At 48.1% G+C, this 14,733-nt stretch overlaps 2 protein-coding genes across 4 annotated transcripts in view; one reads left to right on the plus strand and one right to left on the minus strand.

Annotated features, from left to right (window-relative positions):
• Nucleotides 1-14,733, minus strand: part of C2H2orf76 (chromosome 2 C2orf76 homolog) — a 106,561-nt gene that overhangs the window by 81,774 nt on the left and 10,054 nt on the right. For 2 of the 3 annotated variants that reach the window (XM_061439741.1, XM_061439754.1), the window contains exon 1: nt 2,546-2,680. The exons of the other annotated variant lie outside the window; for it this stretch is intronic. In XM_061439741.1, the coding sequence (XP_061295725.1) occupies nt 2,546-2,680 (135 nt within the window). Of the gene's footprint in view, nt 1-2,545; nt 2,681-14,733 lie in introns of those variants that run through there. 3 annotated transcript variants of the gene reach the window in all.
• On the plus strand, nt 2,754-7,885 carry DBI (diazepam binding inhibitor, acyl-CoA binding protein). The gene is made up of 4 exons (XM_061439779.1): nt 2,754-2,844; nt 3,882-3,999; nt 6,216-6,278; nt 7,599-7,885. The coding sequence occupies exons 1-4, from the start codon at nt 2,836-2,838 to the stop codon at nt 7,670-7,672; spliced, it is 264 nt and encodes an 87-aa protein (XP_061295763.1). The 5' UTR covers nt 2,754-2,835; the 3' UTR covers nt 7,673-7,885.

A 14,733-nucleotide genomic window follows, 5' to 3' on the forward strand; every position in this document is an offset into this window, starting at 1 on the left:
CCAGACCACATATTTCCCATTCTTGAAGTCAGGAGGCTCCCCAGCTACATACATTGTATGTAGGTTCTGTGGAGGTCAAAAGGGGAGTGATGATAAGAGATGTTCTACCTTTAGGCCTTTTCAGTAGAAACTATCTTGGCTAAGAGACACATATACACATGTGGGAGGATCCTGAGATGTATCTGAACCAGGCAATTTAAAATGACTGGCCAACAGAAACTTGGAAGAAATGCCCCATAAAAGTAATTCAAATTACCACGAAGGCACAACTCAGGGACTCTCTCTGTCCACTCGTGTCTCTATCCACATATAATGTACTCTTTTTCCTCTTAATAAATATTCCACATGCTTCACTACTTTCTGACTTCATGGAAATTCTTTTCTGCAAAGCTGAAGGGCTGGGGCCCTTGTCACTGACCACTGGCCTAGTGGCTAGGATTTGGGGCTCTTACCACAGCGACCTGGCCTCAATCTCTGGTTAAGGAACTGAAGCCCCACTTCAAGCTGCTGCAGACTCAGGCTCCCTGAGATTAGTTCCATACTTCTGTCACTTTTAGCAACCTGGGCACAAAACCACCATGTGGAAGGTCGGTTTTTTCAAGAAAAGTGGCATATATTCCAAAGAAGCAACCAAAAAATCAACCCCACTTAAGCTGGAGATTACCAAGTTAATTTAAAACACTAGCTTTGCTTTCTGCAATGTTGAACTTCAGTCAAAATTCAATCACACTAGCCAACCTTGGAGGAATAAAAAGAAAATTTCATTTTCAGAGGTACCTAATCTTTTCAAATGTGCCAAACACAACACAAACACAATAACTTCGTGTTTACCCATGTCTCCTGAGGCTCCGCACTGCAGGCAGAATCATTGCCATTGAGCCACCAGGAAGCACAAAACCTACCTACTAGAAAATATATTTGACTGCAAATATGATCCACACAGGGAATAATCTGAATTTCATCAAGGAAGCTGTAAGCACCAAATGATGGAGGCAAAAGTGAATCCAAGTTTCATATGGGGCTAAGGGCAAAAAGACAGTTCTGAATTGTCATTTTGGAAGACACTCACATCTCTTACAATTCAAATGTAATTTTCCCCAAAGTTAGCTCCAAAATTTGTTAATTCGTTTGGCTTTGCTTTCTCAAACAAAATTACACGTAGGCTGAAGACTCAAGATGTGCTCCCTGCTATTGCATCTCCATTTTTCCCCTTTTTATAAAGCCTGATCTCCATTAAGTTAGTAAGTTATATCTGAAAGCATCTACCTGGCCTTTCTTTAAACACCTACAGCTATAAATTAATGTGGGAAGGATCTGAAGGCTGATCTGCAGTCCACTCCTCCTTACAAATTAGGAATTGGAGAGGAATGGTCTCTCTTTATCAAAAGATTACAGGAGACTTATTTTCCATCAATTCCCTCCTTTCACCTAGCTCCTTTGTAGCTGCAGCCAGAAAATTCTCCCTTTGGTCTCTTAGGTATCACCTTCAAACTCCCCCACCCACCTCTCTCCCATGGAGACTATCAGCCTCTGCAACAACTTTGCAAAACTGCCCTAGTCTTCTTATCCTCTGCTCAAAAGCCTCTAATTCACTCAGAATAAAATTCAAGGTTCTGCATCATCCAGCCAGCCTGTCACCTCCTTAAACTTCCAGCCTCATCTCCTATCCTCCCCTCACTCCCTGCTCAGACATTTACACTCATTTCCTGCCTGGAATGCTTCCTCTTGAGGGGCTTTCTCAAAAGTTACTTTCCCTTAATCCTTCACCCTACGGTCTGGAGCGTGTAAGTAACCTGACAAGACTTCAGTACACACTCGTGAACGAAGGAAAGTCATAACAGATGTCTGCTGAGCACCTAGTCCGGGCCAAGTCTGTTAACGTGAAAGTGTTACTCGCTCGGTTGTGTCCTGCTCTTTGCGACCCCATGGTCTGTAGCCCCTCCAGGCTCCTCTGTGCATGGAATTCTCCAGGCAAGAATACTGGAAGGTGTTGCCGTGCCCTCCTCCTGGGGATCTCCCCGATCCAGGGATCCAACCTGGGTCTCCCACACTACTGGGCAGATTCTTAACCGTCTGAGCCACCAGGGAGGTCAAGACAACTAAGACACTATCCCTGACTTAAGTGCACCAGACGGATTACTGCACACGAAACAGGACTGCAAATCACGGCCAACGGCAAGTCACAGAACGTGTCAAAAATTCAGAGGAAGAGGCCTCGGCTTCGACCCTCTGGGAACCAATCCAGCTTCCCTCCCTCGCGCAGTTCTCCAGGGACCACGCCCAGAAAGTCTCTTCTAGTCCCAACAGAAGGACCGGGCCCCTCGCCCTCCCCAAGCGTGAGCGTTTACTCGTCCAGCGGCGCGACTTCCGGCATTTCACGCAGGACACAAGATTTAATGAAACAAATTTTAAAACCTCCGCTCTTCAACGTCCACCCCCTGTCTTCTGCCTCGCTGGTCAGTCCCCACGGTGACCCAAGAACCCAATTCCCGCTCTGACCAACTGGCAGTCACTACCGAGAACGCTCTACTTCCGCGATCCTCACCTGCTCCCGGCGTCCCCTTCGACTCCTCCTCGCTGCGCTTGCGCAAGGAAACCCCCGCGGGTTCAAGCGAGGTTGGCAGAGAGTTTGGCAGCTTGGGGGCAGCTTGGGGCGGTTGGGCACGCCCCCATCGTACATCTAGCTTCTGATTGGCTGTCTCTCCTGGTCCGAGCACCGGTGGAGAGGCCTAAGGTTGCGCTTCTAAAATCGCTGCCAGTTGAGTCTCTTGTGCTGCTGCTACCTTCTCTTCGCCGCCTCCGCGGGCTTCCTGGAATCTTTGCAACACCGCCGGCATGTCTCAGGTAATACGCGTGCCCAGCCTTGGCTGCGAAGGTGCCACGAGGCGGGAAGCTGGTGCGGGGTTATCCCGCAGACACAACCCCGCAGGGTCTTTCCCTTCCGTGCTCTGCTGTTATTTCTGGACCCATGCCCAGCCCAGACTGAACAGAATCCTGTAAGCGGAACTTTCAGGTTTTGGGCTCCTAACATCTTTACTGAGTCCGCAACGGCTGGCAAGTTGCCCATAGGGAAGACTTCGTTCGCAGTGAAGCAGGAATTGAGGTCGGAGGCTAGCGTCCAACATGGACAGATGGGATGTAATGGTTTTTATAGGTTGAAAGACTAAGGGGACGGAGTGCCCCATCCGGAAGGACACGGCAGGAGTAGGGGTGCCATATAGAGTGGAGAAGCCAGGAGGCCGCGGTTGAGAGCTTGGAGGTCAGGGGAAGCAGGGGCCGAGTGTCCAGCGCGAGGCCAGGGGAGGGTCACAGCCTGAGGAGGGGTGACCTCTTCTTTGACTGTATACGATTGTCCGGGACCTAGCAGTGAGGGGGCGGGGGGTGGTGATCTTTGGCCCCTCCCCCATCTTCAGTACGGACACCGGAACAGGGATCGGCGCCGGATCCCCTGGCCTCAGAGGGAGGGGACCAGCGGGCTCTGGCCGCTGACACCGCTGCGCTCATGCAGTTTTCTCCGCAGTTTCAGTCACCCAGTGCCAGCCCTATCGCAGGTCAGGGCTATCCTGAGACCTCTGTCTGGCCAGCCAGTTGGCCGTGCTGCTTTTTCTGTGAAGTGTGTGTCCGCTGCAGCCAGTCTCAGCCTGCCTCCTTCACCACTGTTTCCAGCTCGTGATACCTGGTTTAGTGAGAGCCCCATACATAGTTGTCCAAGTGAGTGAAGGGATGTGCTTACCCTCCTGGTTTTGCTGAATCTCTCTAGCTGCCCTGTTGAGATGAGGAAGACTGCTTTTCCTCACCAGCAGGGCAAGAGAGTGCTTCCTTTCCAACCCCTCCATCCTAATTACCGAACTCGTCAGGCCTCTTCTCTCACTCATATTTAGGCTGAGTTTGACAAAGCTGCTGAGGAAGTTAAGCATCTTAAGACCAAGCCAGCAGATGAGGAGATGCTGTTCATCTACAGCCACTACAAACAAGCAACTGTGGGTGACATAAATACAGGTATGTTGAGGTGGAGTTGGGAGGGCCCAGATTCATCAAAGTAGGCTTGGCAGCCTTGGTTGGTGCTGAAACTGTTAATCTCTGGGAACCTCATTCTCAAAACCACCCACAGCCCTACTCTTAAGGTGGTTCCTGGGGTTTAAACTGGGAGAGGTTGCCCAAAGATCATGTTCCTGAATGGGGTTTACAGACCCTGCACTGTTCTTGGTTTCTTGGTGGCTCAGATAGCAGAATTCAAATCCCAGTTTGAGGACTTGTCTCGTTATCACCAGCATTTTCCATCTGTTTGGGAGGAACAAAGATCCTAGCTTTGAAGAGCCTTGCTCCAAGCTCTCAGCTAGTAGTAATTTTGTTGAACCACACTATTTCCACCCCAGTCGGACAGGATCAAAGTCGGAGAGCTTGGCAGCTGGGCCAAGCCCAATGTCAGCTCCTACGGCCAGAGTAGCTGCTGGCTTTCTGCAGCAGGTCAGAAGCATTTTTGCTGACAGCAATTCCACCATTTGTTCCCTGTCAAAAAATCTAGGTACAGATTTGAAGCCTTAGTTTGGACCACCATATTCTAGAATGTCTTTTCTCCCTTGGACAGTTTTCATTCTGCCCCTAAGTTCTTCAAACTCCAGAGTATATGGCAATAGCATGATGCATTGTACACAGGGACTCAGAGATGGTGGCCACAGAAGCATAGAGGAGGTCACCCCTCGCTCCTGTTTAGGAGGGTGAGCATAGCCCCTAATTCCATTGCAGTTAGGGTAGAGGGTAGAGCAGGTGGGCTGGCTGCTTAAGGATCCTGGGCAGTGCCAAATCAAACATCACAGGGAGTGGGACTTCCCTGATGGTCCAGTGGCTAAGATTCCATACTCCCACTGCAGGGGGCCCAGGTTCTATCCCTGGTCAGGGAACTAGATCCCCTGGTCGGGGAACAGTTAAAGATCCTATATGCAACAACTAAGACCCAGCACAGCCAAATAAATAAAATATTTTAAAATAAAAATCACAGGGAGGGCTTAGTTAAGAAAGGTCTTGTGGTGAAGGTGAGTTTTACCCTGGGTTTATAAACTCTGCCTCTTCCCAGGGAGGCAGGGGAAATGAAGTAGGGGTGACCAGAGTGACTGAGACACTTTTCTGACAAACGTGATTGTCACAGAGACTGTCCTCTGCCCTGCTTTCGCATTAGTGTAGGTAGACTGGCTTGGGATTCTTATCACTTCCTTATCAGCTCCCTCTAGGGCTGTTCGGTCCAATACAGCAGCCACTAGGCACATGCAGCTATCTAAATTTAAACTGAGAATAGTTAAAATGAAATAAAGTCAACAGTTAACTCCCCAGTCACACTTCAGGTGCTCAGCTGCCACCAGTGGCAGGTGGCCCCTGAGTTCGACGGTGTAAATGTTGTACCACCTTTCCATCATCATGAGAGGGCTATTGGGATGTGCCAGTCTCAGATCCTGATGATTTTGGGGCACGGTTTCCCTCAGGTGTCCCTGGGAATGCTTCCCAGCAAGCACTTCGGGGGAGACTTTATGTTTCTCAGACACTGTGGTCCTGGCTGCGGGCACTGCAATTGCTCCCCTGGGCTTTCTTCTTAGCATGGCAGTGAACTAGGTCAGCAGGGAGGTGTAAGTGTGTTCCCCAAGTGCAAGTGATAACATGTCTACAGGTATAAAACCATGGTGTACCTTAAAGGAAGCTTGCCCTCGGGGTGAGGGGGGTGGAATAAAATTCCCATAAAACAATAAGAAATAGACTAACAATTTGATAGCAAAATGGGGCAAGGATATGAACAGACAGTTCACAGAAAAGGACACCTACAAAACTGATAACAATAACATGGGAGAGAGACCTTGGGTGGGAAGAGTGGAAGGAAACTTTATAGTAATCCCTTTGTGGTGGTTGAATTTTAAGCCAGGTGAATGGATTGTGGTACTTGTTTAAAAAAAATAAAGTATGGTTTTTAAAAGAAATTTTGGAGTTAATTTATAAGAAAGGGGCTATCTGGTAATGAAAACAGTTTTCCTCCTATTTTCTCTAGATTTTAAGTTTGAATTTCTGTACATGTAAGTTTCTGAAGGCAGAACCCACTATACTAGACCCATTTAACTCCACAGCAGAGCCTGGAAAAAGAAGATAAAATATGACTATCATGGCAAGAAAATGGATAACGTTCCCCATTAGAACTTGCAGCAGGTCTAATGTCTTTCCTTCCCTTGTTTAAGAACGTCCTGGAATGTTGGACTTCAAAGGCAAGGCCAAGTGGGATGCCTGGAATGAGCTGAAAGGTAATTGTTTTAATACGCTTCCCTCATTTGGGAACCCCAGTCATGAAATACTGTTAAGGAGTGTAAGGGGTAAGGACAGAGAACAGAATGGATGAGGCACGTGCTGGGAACCAGTTTGACCTAGACCAGAATGGAAAAAAAAAACAAAACTAGACCACTTATGATACCATGTGTGCCATTTCCAAAAACACCATCTCTGAGTCATAACATCATCTGGAGAGTGGAGGGGCAGGGGACCAGGCCACTGACAAACAGACTGGGAGGTGATGAGTTGCCTTGGGCTTTATGATATTCAGAATAGGGATGGTTTCCTGTCCACACCTTCCCTTCCCTCACAAGGCCAGCCAGTGACCCCCTGGCCCAAGTAGCACTCCCTAGTTCCCTTACAGCCAGAAAGGCACCTAAAAACAGAAATGAATTAATGCATGGCAGGCTGCTGGCACATCGTAGCCTCGGTGAATGGAGCTATTATATGCTAAGAACAGAGGCCAAGAAGTATCCCGGCTGTGACTTAATCACATGCCACCTGCGGCAGCAAGACCCAGAAGTTGGCACTGAAGTGCCTGCCAGCTTTTGTGTCCTAGCTTGCTCATTTCTGAATAAGCCCTCTGTCTTCCTGCAAATGAGAAACCCTTGAATTCAGAAGGGGCCAGAATACAATAAATACACTCCTAGGATCTGCAAGTAAGTGAAACAGGAATGCCCCTCTGACTGTCCATTCCCATTGGGCATTTCCATACCATTCTGAGGCCCCATGTACTCACCCTTGCTCCAGAACACACACTAATTCCCACTGAGTATCTCTCCTTCAGCATAGAATCCAGGACACCAGGCATCACTATCTCTGAGGGATATCTCCAGTGTCCTCTGTCTTCCCCTCCAAGGGCCAGCTGCTTGTCTTCAGAGTTCCCAAAGCTGCTCTCTGGGGAGAAGAGGGTATCTGGCTTTGTTTCTTCCCTGGCAGCTTAACAGCTCTGAGAGATAAGAGCCCAACAGAGAAATACTTGATAGATCAAAGCCAATCGTGAAAGTCAGTGGGACACAACAGTGGGATACTCACCTGGCCAGCAAGCCAGTGACAGGCCTCAGGCTGCTGCACACACATTATGAGCTCAGTGCTTTATGGAGCCTTCCCTGTGGGCCAAGCTCCTTAAGGACTTCAAAAGTCACATCCTGGCCAGGTCTGTGAGGTGTAGGTAGTAGAACCCCATCCCCATCACAGGTGAGAAACAGCCTCGCAGCATTAACCTGGGGCTCTAAAGTTTGCTGCCTTTCTACAGTACTGCCTCTCTGACAAATAATCTTGTTGATACCTTGCAGGGACTTCTAAAGAAGATGCCATGAAAGCTTACATTGACAAAGTAGAAGAACTAAAGAAAAAATATGGAATATAAGAGACTGAGTTTGGCTGCCAGCCATTCATTTCACCTAAACTGATTTAATGCCTTGTTTTTCTAATACTGGGGATGAAGTTCATAAATAACTAGCTAAGCCAGAAGCTCAAGACAGCCCAGGATATGACTAACAGATTAGGAGCTGAAACGGTTACTAATCCTTGCTGAGTAATTTTTATCAGTAGATGAATTAAAAGTATCTTTGTTACTTTACTTCGATAACTTGGGTTCTTGAAATAATGTCGTCTATTCCAATCTCTCTTCCTCACTTTTTCCAAAGATTTCATCTAGAAGTGTTTGAACTTACCTATCTCCCCCTGTACACTTTGCTGGAGGGTGGGCAGGCGCACCCACCTGTTCAGACCTGGCCTGTGTTCACCTTGGTGCAGAGGAGTTATTATAGCAGTGGCCTTCCCTGTTTCCATCTTCCCCAGCTTCAACTACACCAGTCAGGTGGGCTGAAACGTCAATCTGCAGGGACTGCCAACTCTCTGTCAAGAACATTGCTGGCCTCATACTCTGAGGAAGGCAGGGTTAATGAGCATTTGAGTTTTGGCTGAGGTCCAACCAGTCCGTGGTTGCAGGGTAAACAAGCAAGGAAGGAAACCCCAGTCAGGGTGAAACATGCATTTTCAGGAAGCATCCCCAGTGTCCTCTGGGGAAGCTTGGCCACATGCACCTGGGCAGGCAAAAAGCCAGTAGGGGAAGTGAGGGCTCAGCAGGGAGAAGGGCAGTCAGGACCTCAGAAGGGCAAGGGGTTAAGGCTGCAAAGAAAACAGGCTGAAGCTTGACTTTGCAGGTGGTTGAATAGTAAGAATTAAAGGAGACAGCAATCAGACCCTCTGTGCCTCATGTTCCCCTTCAGTCACTTCTACAGTCCTGCAAGGGAGGCAGTCATATTTCCATTTTGCAGGTGAGGATGCTGAGGCCAAAAGGAATTAAAGAGAGGCTCTCTGAGGCCAGGCAGCTCTTAGATCTCCCCTCCAGAGCCAGTGCCCTGTTCCTAGACATAGTTCAGCCTTGCTCCAGAACAGTGAGACCTGAGCACTGCAGTAACTTGCCTAAGGTCACTCAGCTGCTAAAGAAACCCAGGACCAGCATTCAGGTGCAGGTCTTCTTGGTTCAGACACCTGTACCAGCCAAGGCGGCCTCAAAGGAGTGAGTAGCACTGGTGGGAAAAACAGGAGCAAGCAGGGAGGGCATCTGGTATGGCTGGATACAGCGTGCCTTCAATGTGGAAGGAGACTAGGTAGTGGGAAGTTGACAACCAAGTTAAAAAGTACAGAATTTGACCATAGGTGATGGGGAGATGCAGGGGAGGCAACATGGTCAAGGCATTCAGACGGTCAGTCTGACCATCTCAGTGATTACTGAGAATAGTGTGAGTCATCCAGTTCCAGCCCAGGCTGCCTATGGAAAATGAAGTCCCACAGCTCAGATGTGCAGTGTAGGGGAGGTGGTGTCCTGAGTAGCAGTGTCATTTGTGCAGCACCAGTTCCTAGGTGCTGATGTGATTAAGGGCATCTGAGGCAGGGAACCTGGCCTCCCACCTGGCTCCACTCCACCCAGGCTGCGAAGACCACCCAACTCAGGGGGCACCTCAACCCTAAGGGAGGCAGTAAGGAGCCATAGCCACCCACCTGGACCCATATTTAGATCATCTTTGCTCAGTTATTGGCTGTTTTGGGGAGTAAGCCAAAGGAAAAACAATCTTAGAGTCCAGGGTATGGCGCTTGTCTTAAATAGACCTGGCTCCAGGGTCAGGCCTAGTGTAGCCTCCAGGGGGTGTGAGAAGGTCCTGCCATAAAGGAGGTACCACAGTGTGTAGCACTTTATCAGGAATTTCTCTCTCACCCTCCTTCAAACCAGTTTTTGTCCCTGGCAGCATCCCTTGCAGTATCTATCAGTCAGGGACCTACCCCAAGAGCCTAACACTGGATATAGTGTAGGTAAGAAAATCAACTACCTGGTACCCTGCCCTATTTCTAGCTTGGAAAGGCAGCGCAGACCTGTGCTCAGACGTCATTGCCTCCTTGCCAGCCAGGATCCCAGGAGAGTGGACCTGAGCTTAGGGAAGCCCTGACAAAGAGCACAGTATGGCCCTCTGCAGTTACACTCTGCTTAGATTGTACTATGATGACTCGTATCTCTTCTCCAGTGGATGCCAATGGGAGAGACACTGGAGTGAAAAAACAGACCCAAGGCCCCTCTGCCAACCAAGGGCATGGCCTCTGATGAATGGCCATTATTTGCAAAGGACCTGCAGGGTCAGGCTCTTTGCTTCAGTTCTGAAATTTATCCACGGTGCCTTGAGGTAGGAACAGTACCTCCTTGCTGTGTTACCATGCCCATTATTCAAATGAAGAAAAGAAGGCTCAGGTGAGGAGTTGATCCAAACCCAGGGCTCTCTGACCAGAAAGGCCTTGCTTGTCCACTTCTGTCACATCCCCTCTGGTCTCCACTCATTACCTGGTGACCCCTGTCTCGCCAGGCTAACATAAAGTCAAAGTCACTCAGTCATGTCCAACTCTTTGCAGCCCCCATGGACTGCAACTCACCCCCAGGCTCCTCTGTCCATGGAGTTCTTCAGGCAACAATATAGAGTGGGTCACCATGCCTTCCTCCAGGGGATCTTCCCGACCCAGGAATTGAACCCAGGTCTCCTACATTGCAGGCGATTGAGACTTACATGTGAATCCCACTCCAGCCTCTCTCAGGTGCTGAATCACCTATCTTCTTTGAGCCACACTTTCTTCCATCTGGAAAATGAGCCTATAAAATGGGCAAAGTACTTGGCACAATGCCCAGCAAATAGTGACTGCTAGCAGCTTGGAGGCCTTCCCTAGCCAGCATCCTCACCCTCAGTACTTCCCTGCCCAACTGTTTGGACAAGCCTTGGTCTGAGGGCACAAGCTGCAGCTCCCCACTTTGTTGCTCTTTAGTTGCTGTTGTCCAACTCTTTGCAACCCCACGGACTACAGCCCCTGTCCATGGGATTCTCCAGACAAGAATACTGGGGTGAGTTGCTATTTCCTTTTCCAGGGGATCTTCCCAACCCAGGGAATGAACCCTGGTCTCCTGCATTGGCAGGCAGATTCTTTACCACTGAGCCACCTGGGAAGCACCCCCTCCTTAGTAGTGCTTCAATAATAAGGTTGGTGGGGTTGCGGGGGGGGGTCACCATGTTTCCCCTACACTAAAGTAGTTCCAAGATCCAAAAGCCTGGGAACTGCTGCTAGAAACCAGGCATCTTAGGGGACACAGAAAGGCCCCTGGATTGCAACTGGACAAGCACTTTTCAAGTTACATAGACATAGGGCAAGTTGTGTCACCTCTGTAACCCTCAGCTTCTTCATCAGTAAAATGGGGTCCAGTACAGAAAGGAAGGAGAGCAGAACAGGGGAATGAGAAGGCCCCAAGGGTTCCTGGCTTGCAGGAATCAGGCTGGAAAGTTTTGAGGGGGCAGTTTAAGCAGCATAAAGGTGTGTAAAGTAAAATTACAGGTATTCAGAGTTGAGGATGAACCAAAAGAAATAACCAGCGGAGGCAGGCTTTAAGGAGCTGAGGCTTTGGACTGGCTCAGGGCAGGACAGTGCCTCTGCCCTCAGCAGCTCCCAGGAAAGAAAGGGGCAGAATGGTTCTTCCCTTTTATTTATTTGTGTGACCACACACAACCTGTCTTTTGAAAGGACTTGGGGTAGCTAAGAACAGACCCCCCAAATGAGCAAAGCCCCACCAGGATCCTAGGGTTTAAAGATCAGTCAGATGCCCTCCTTGTTCTGAAAGAGCCATAAACCAGGAAGTGCACCAGAAGGGCCCAGGATGCCCTCTGTGCACACCTCCAAGCAGAGAATCCCCCTTGCTTCACAACACCCTCCTGCCTTGGATACAACTCGATCCTTGGAAGACCAGGAATTAGTCGACCTACACCTTTTTTGTTTTATGATTTTTTGATAAGTATCCTTGCTCAGGAATGAACGAACTAATATAAGTCTAGCCTGCAAACATTTAGATACCCCTACAAAGCCTTTCCAGAGTAATCAGTGAGATATCAAAGACAGTAAAGGACTCTGCACTTGGTGGGGGGGTAATCTCAAGTAGCTTCAGTGTGTAACTTTTGGGGCTTCCAAATACTCTGCTAGAGTGGGGTAGATGGTGTACCCTCAGGATATAGGTCCAAGTCCTAAGCACCACCACCCCCAAATACACACACCACACCTCAGGATGTGACCTATTTGGAAAGAGGATCTTTGCAGTTGCAATTGAGATAAGGATCTCAAGACAAGATTATTAAGGTTGGGCTCTAATCCAATAACTGTTGTTCTTATAAGATGACAGAAAGTGAAATTTGAGACACAGATATGCACAGAGAGAAAGACAATGTAAACATGGGGGCAGAGACTGGAATTAGGCAAGGAATGCCCAGGGCTACCAGCAACCCCAGAAGTTAAGAGAGAGGCATGGGACAGAGCTTCTCTAGGTCTCCAGAAGGAACCAGGCCTGCCGACACCCTGAATCTGGATTTCTAGCATCTAGAGCTGTGGTAAAATAAATCTCTGTTGTTTTACACTATCCAGCTTATGTGATTTGTCAGAGGAGCCCCAGGAAACTAATATGCCTGCTAATAATCCTCATATGGCTGTCTGTGGGCTGGTCTTGTCCACCAGCGGCCCTTCTTCAGAAGACCCTCAAGGTCTTTGTCAAGTACAAATGAGACACCATTACCCAGAGGGCTCTCTAACGAATACCTGATTGGGCTCACCTCAGTTAAAAATCCAGAGAAGGCAATGGCACCCCACTCCGGTACTCTTGCCTGGAAAATCCCATGAATGGAGGAGCCTGGTAGGCTGCAGTCCATGGGGTCGATAAGAGTCAAACACGACTGAGCGACTTCACTTTCACTTTCATGCATTGGAGAAGGAAATGGCAACCCACTCCACTGTTCTTGCCTGGAGAATCCCAGGGATGGAGGAGTCTGGTGGGCTGCCGTCTATGGGGTTGCACAGAGTTGGACACGACTGAAGCGACTTAGCAGCAGTAGCAGTTAAAAATCACCAGCCTTAAGGTATGGGAGTTAGCACAGTTTTGGTGGAAATTATGAAAAAGCCAAAGCTCAGGTTGCTGCTAAGGTGACCATACTTAGAAATCACCCATGGGCACCAGGGCATGAGACTTACAAAAGAGAGTGGGGACTGCAAAGTGGGAGGGTGTTGGAAAGAATGATTACCTCAGCCATTCACACAGCTTTGCCTAAGTGTGGCCCTGAGGGACACTGTTCACCAGAAGATATGTAGTGGTGGAAATAGCGTGGGCTTCCCAGATCAATTTAAATTTGAACCACAAAGTGGCTACTTTTGCTCTTTCTGACCTTGAGCCAGCTTATTTTCTCTGAGCCTCTGATTTTTTTTTTTTTTTTTTTTTGTCTATAAAATAGGGATAATCTCTATGGTGCAGAATTGAGTGGAGATTTTAATAAATGCCTAACACAAAAAAAGAAAAATGAATACATGCTTATCAACAAAAGCATTTAGGATGCCTAAAGAATGAATTCATCTATTTAGAATTTTAAAATTTGAGAGGTTCTGGTTGAGATAGCCTCTTCCCTGATCTTAAACTGTATCTTTTGTGCTCGTGTGTGCTTGGACCGGCATCCCTGCTTTTGAGGAATGATGCCTCCTCCCCTATTCCAGGGCAATTAGTCCACCAGAGTCCTGGAGTATAAGAGGGGTCATTTTTCCTGAAGGTCCCAGCATGAAAATCCTAGGGAAGAAATGTCTGGGTCACTTGACTGTCTTTGAACCAACTTCATGGCCAGGGGCATAGAACACCTTAAAGTGGCCAGGCCTTATTGGAAAGGTCTCCCATCCTCCACAATCTCTAACTGTAGGGACTTTATAAGAGAGAGCTGCTTGCTGCCATCTTTCCCAGAAGCACGGAAGAAGCTGTTTGGCATAGCAAAGAATGATTTCGGTAAAATCTCTTACCTGAGATTCTATTTGGATACCAGAAGAAAAAAGATATCTGTTGCTATAAAAGTCACCCCCAAGGTTAGTGACTTAACAATGATTTCATTATCATTCTCACGGTTCTGGACTTAACTAGGCTCAGCTGAGTGGCTCTTGTTCAGTCAGGATGGCTCATATGGCTGAGGCTAGATGATGGTGGGGATAGGGGTCACCTCAGAGCTTCCTCACTCGCATGTCTAGTGGTTAATGCTGGCTGTTAGCCAGGACACCGACCCACAATTCTCCACATGGCTTGGACTTCCTCACAGCATGGTGGCTGAGTTCCCAGAGTGAGTGTCCCAAGAGACTCAGAGTGAATCCGTACTGCCTTTTATAACCTAGCCTGGAAAGTCACATGGCATGACCTCTACCATAGTCACAAGCCTACCCAAATTCAAGGAGAAAGAACATGGACCCCACTCTTGATGGAAAGTCTCATGATCACAATGTAGGAAAGGCTGGTGAGATGGGAGACACTGTTGCTGCTCTTTTGGGAAAATATTAGTATAACCTGCCAGAGATTTATGACCATATAGCATGTGGCCACCATCAAACTGTCCTTTCCAGATAACTGAACCCCTACACTCCCATTCTGCTTCAGCTGGCTTAACATAGGTTTCTGTCACTTCCTGGTTACAACACTATATCAATATCTCACAGGGCTACTCTAAGGATTAGATGATTGCTAACACTTGCAAAACACACAGCACAGTGCAAACTATAGGAGCTCCATAATCAGAAGTTCCCTTACCCCTGCTCCTTTCCTTCCAATAACTCATTTCCCCTGTGGTTAGTGAGAATCCGCAACTAATGCCATCTATGTTGCAAAACAGCAGTACCAGCAACCTTTATCATCATGGACAGTTCATACCCTATGCTTACAAGTACACTCAGGAAATTTGTAGTACATGGCTCCAGCCCAGTACAGACAGAGCTCTGCTCTTAAGCACCAATCTTTGTTCCTTCTACTTACCAACTCAACATTTACATCAATATGATCCAAAAGTGGGACCGGCACTGACTTTATATTATAAACAAAAGATTTTGCAAATTGAT

This window comes from Bos javanicus, chromosome 2 (genome assembly GCF_032452875.1).
Source record: "Bos javanicus breed banteng chromosome 2, ARS-OSU_banteng_1.0, whole genome shotgun sequence".
Lineage (NCBI taxonomy): Eukaryota > Metazoa > Chordata > Mammalia > Artiodactyla > Bovidae > Bos > Bos javanicus.

Excerpts from the sequence above, each read along its gene's own strand:
- DBI (XM_061439779.1), top strand. Across the intron at positions 4,000-6,215 it reads TGTGGGTGACATAAATACAG|AACGTCCTGGAATGTTGGAC; the intron begins GTATGTTGAGGT and ends CCCTTGTTTAAG. Across the intron at positions 6,279-7,598 it reads TGCCTGGAATGAGCTGAAAG|GGACTTCTAAAGAAGATGCC; the intron begins GTAATTGTTTTA and ends GATACCTTGCAG.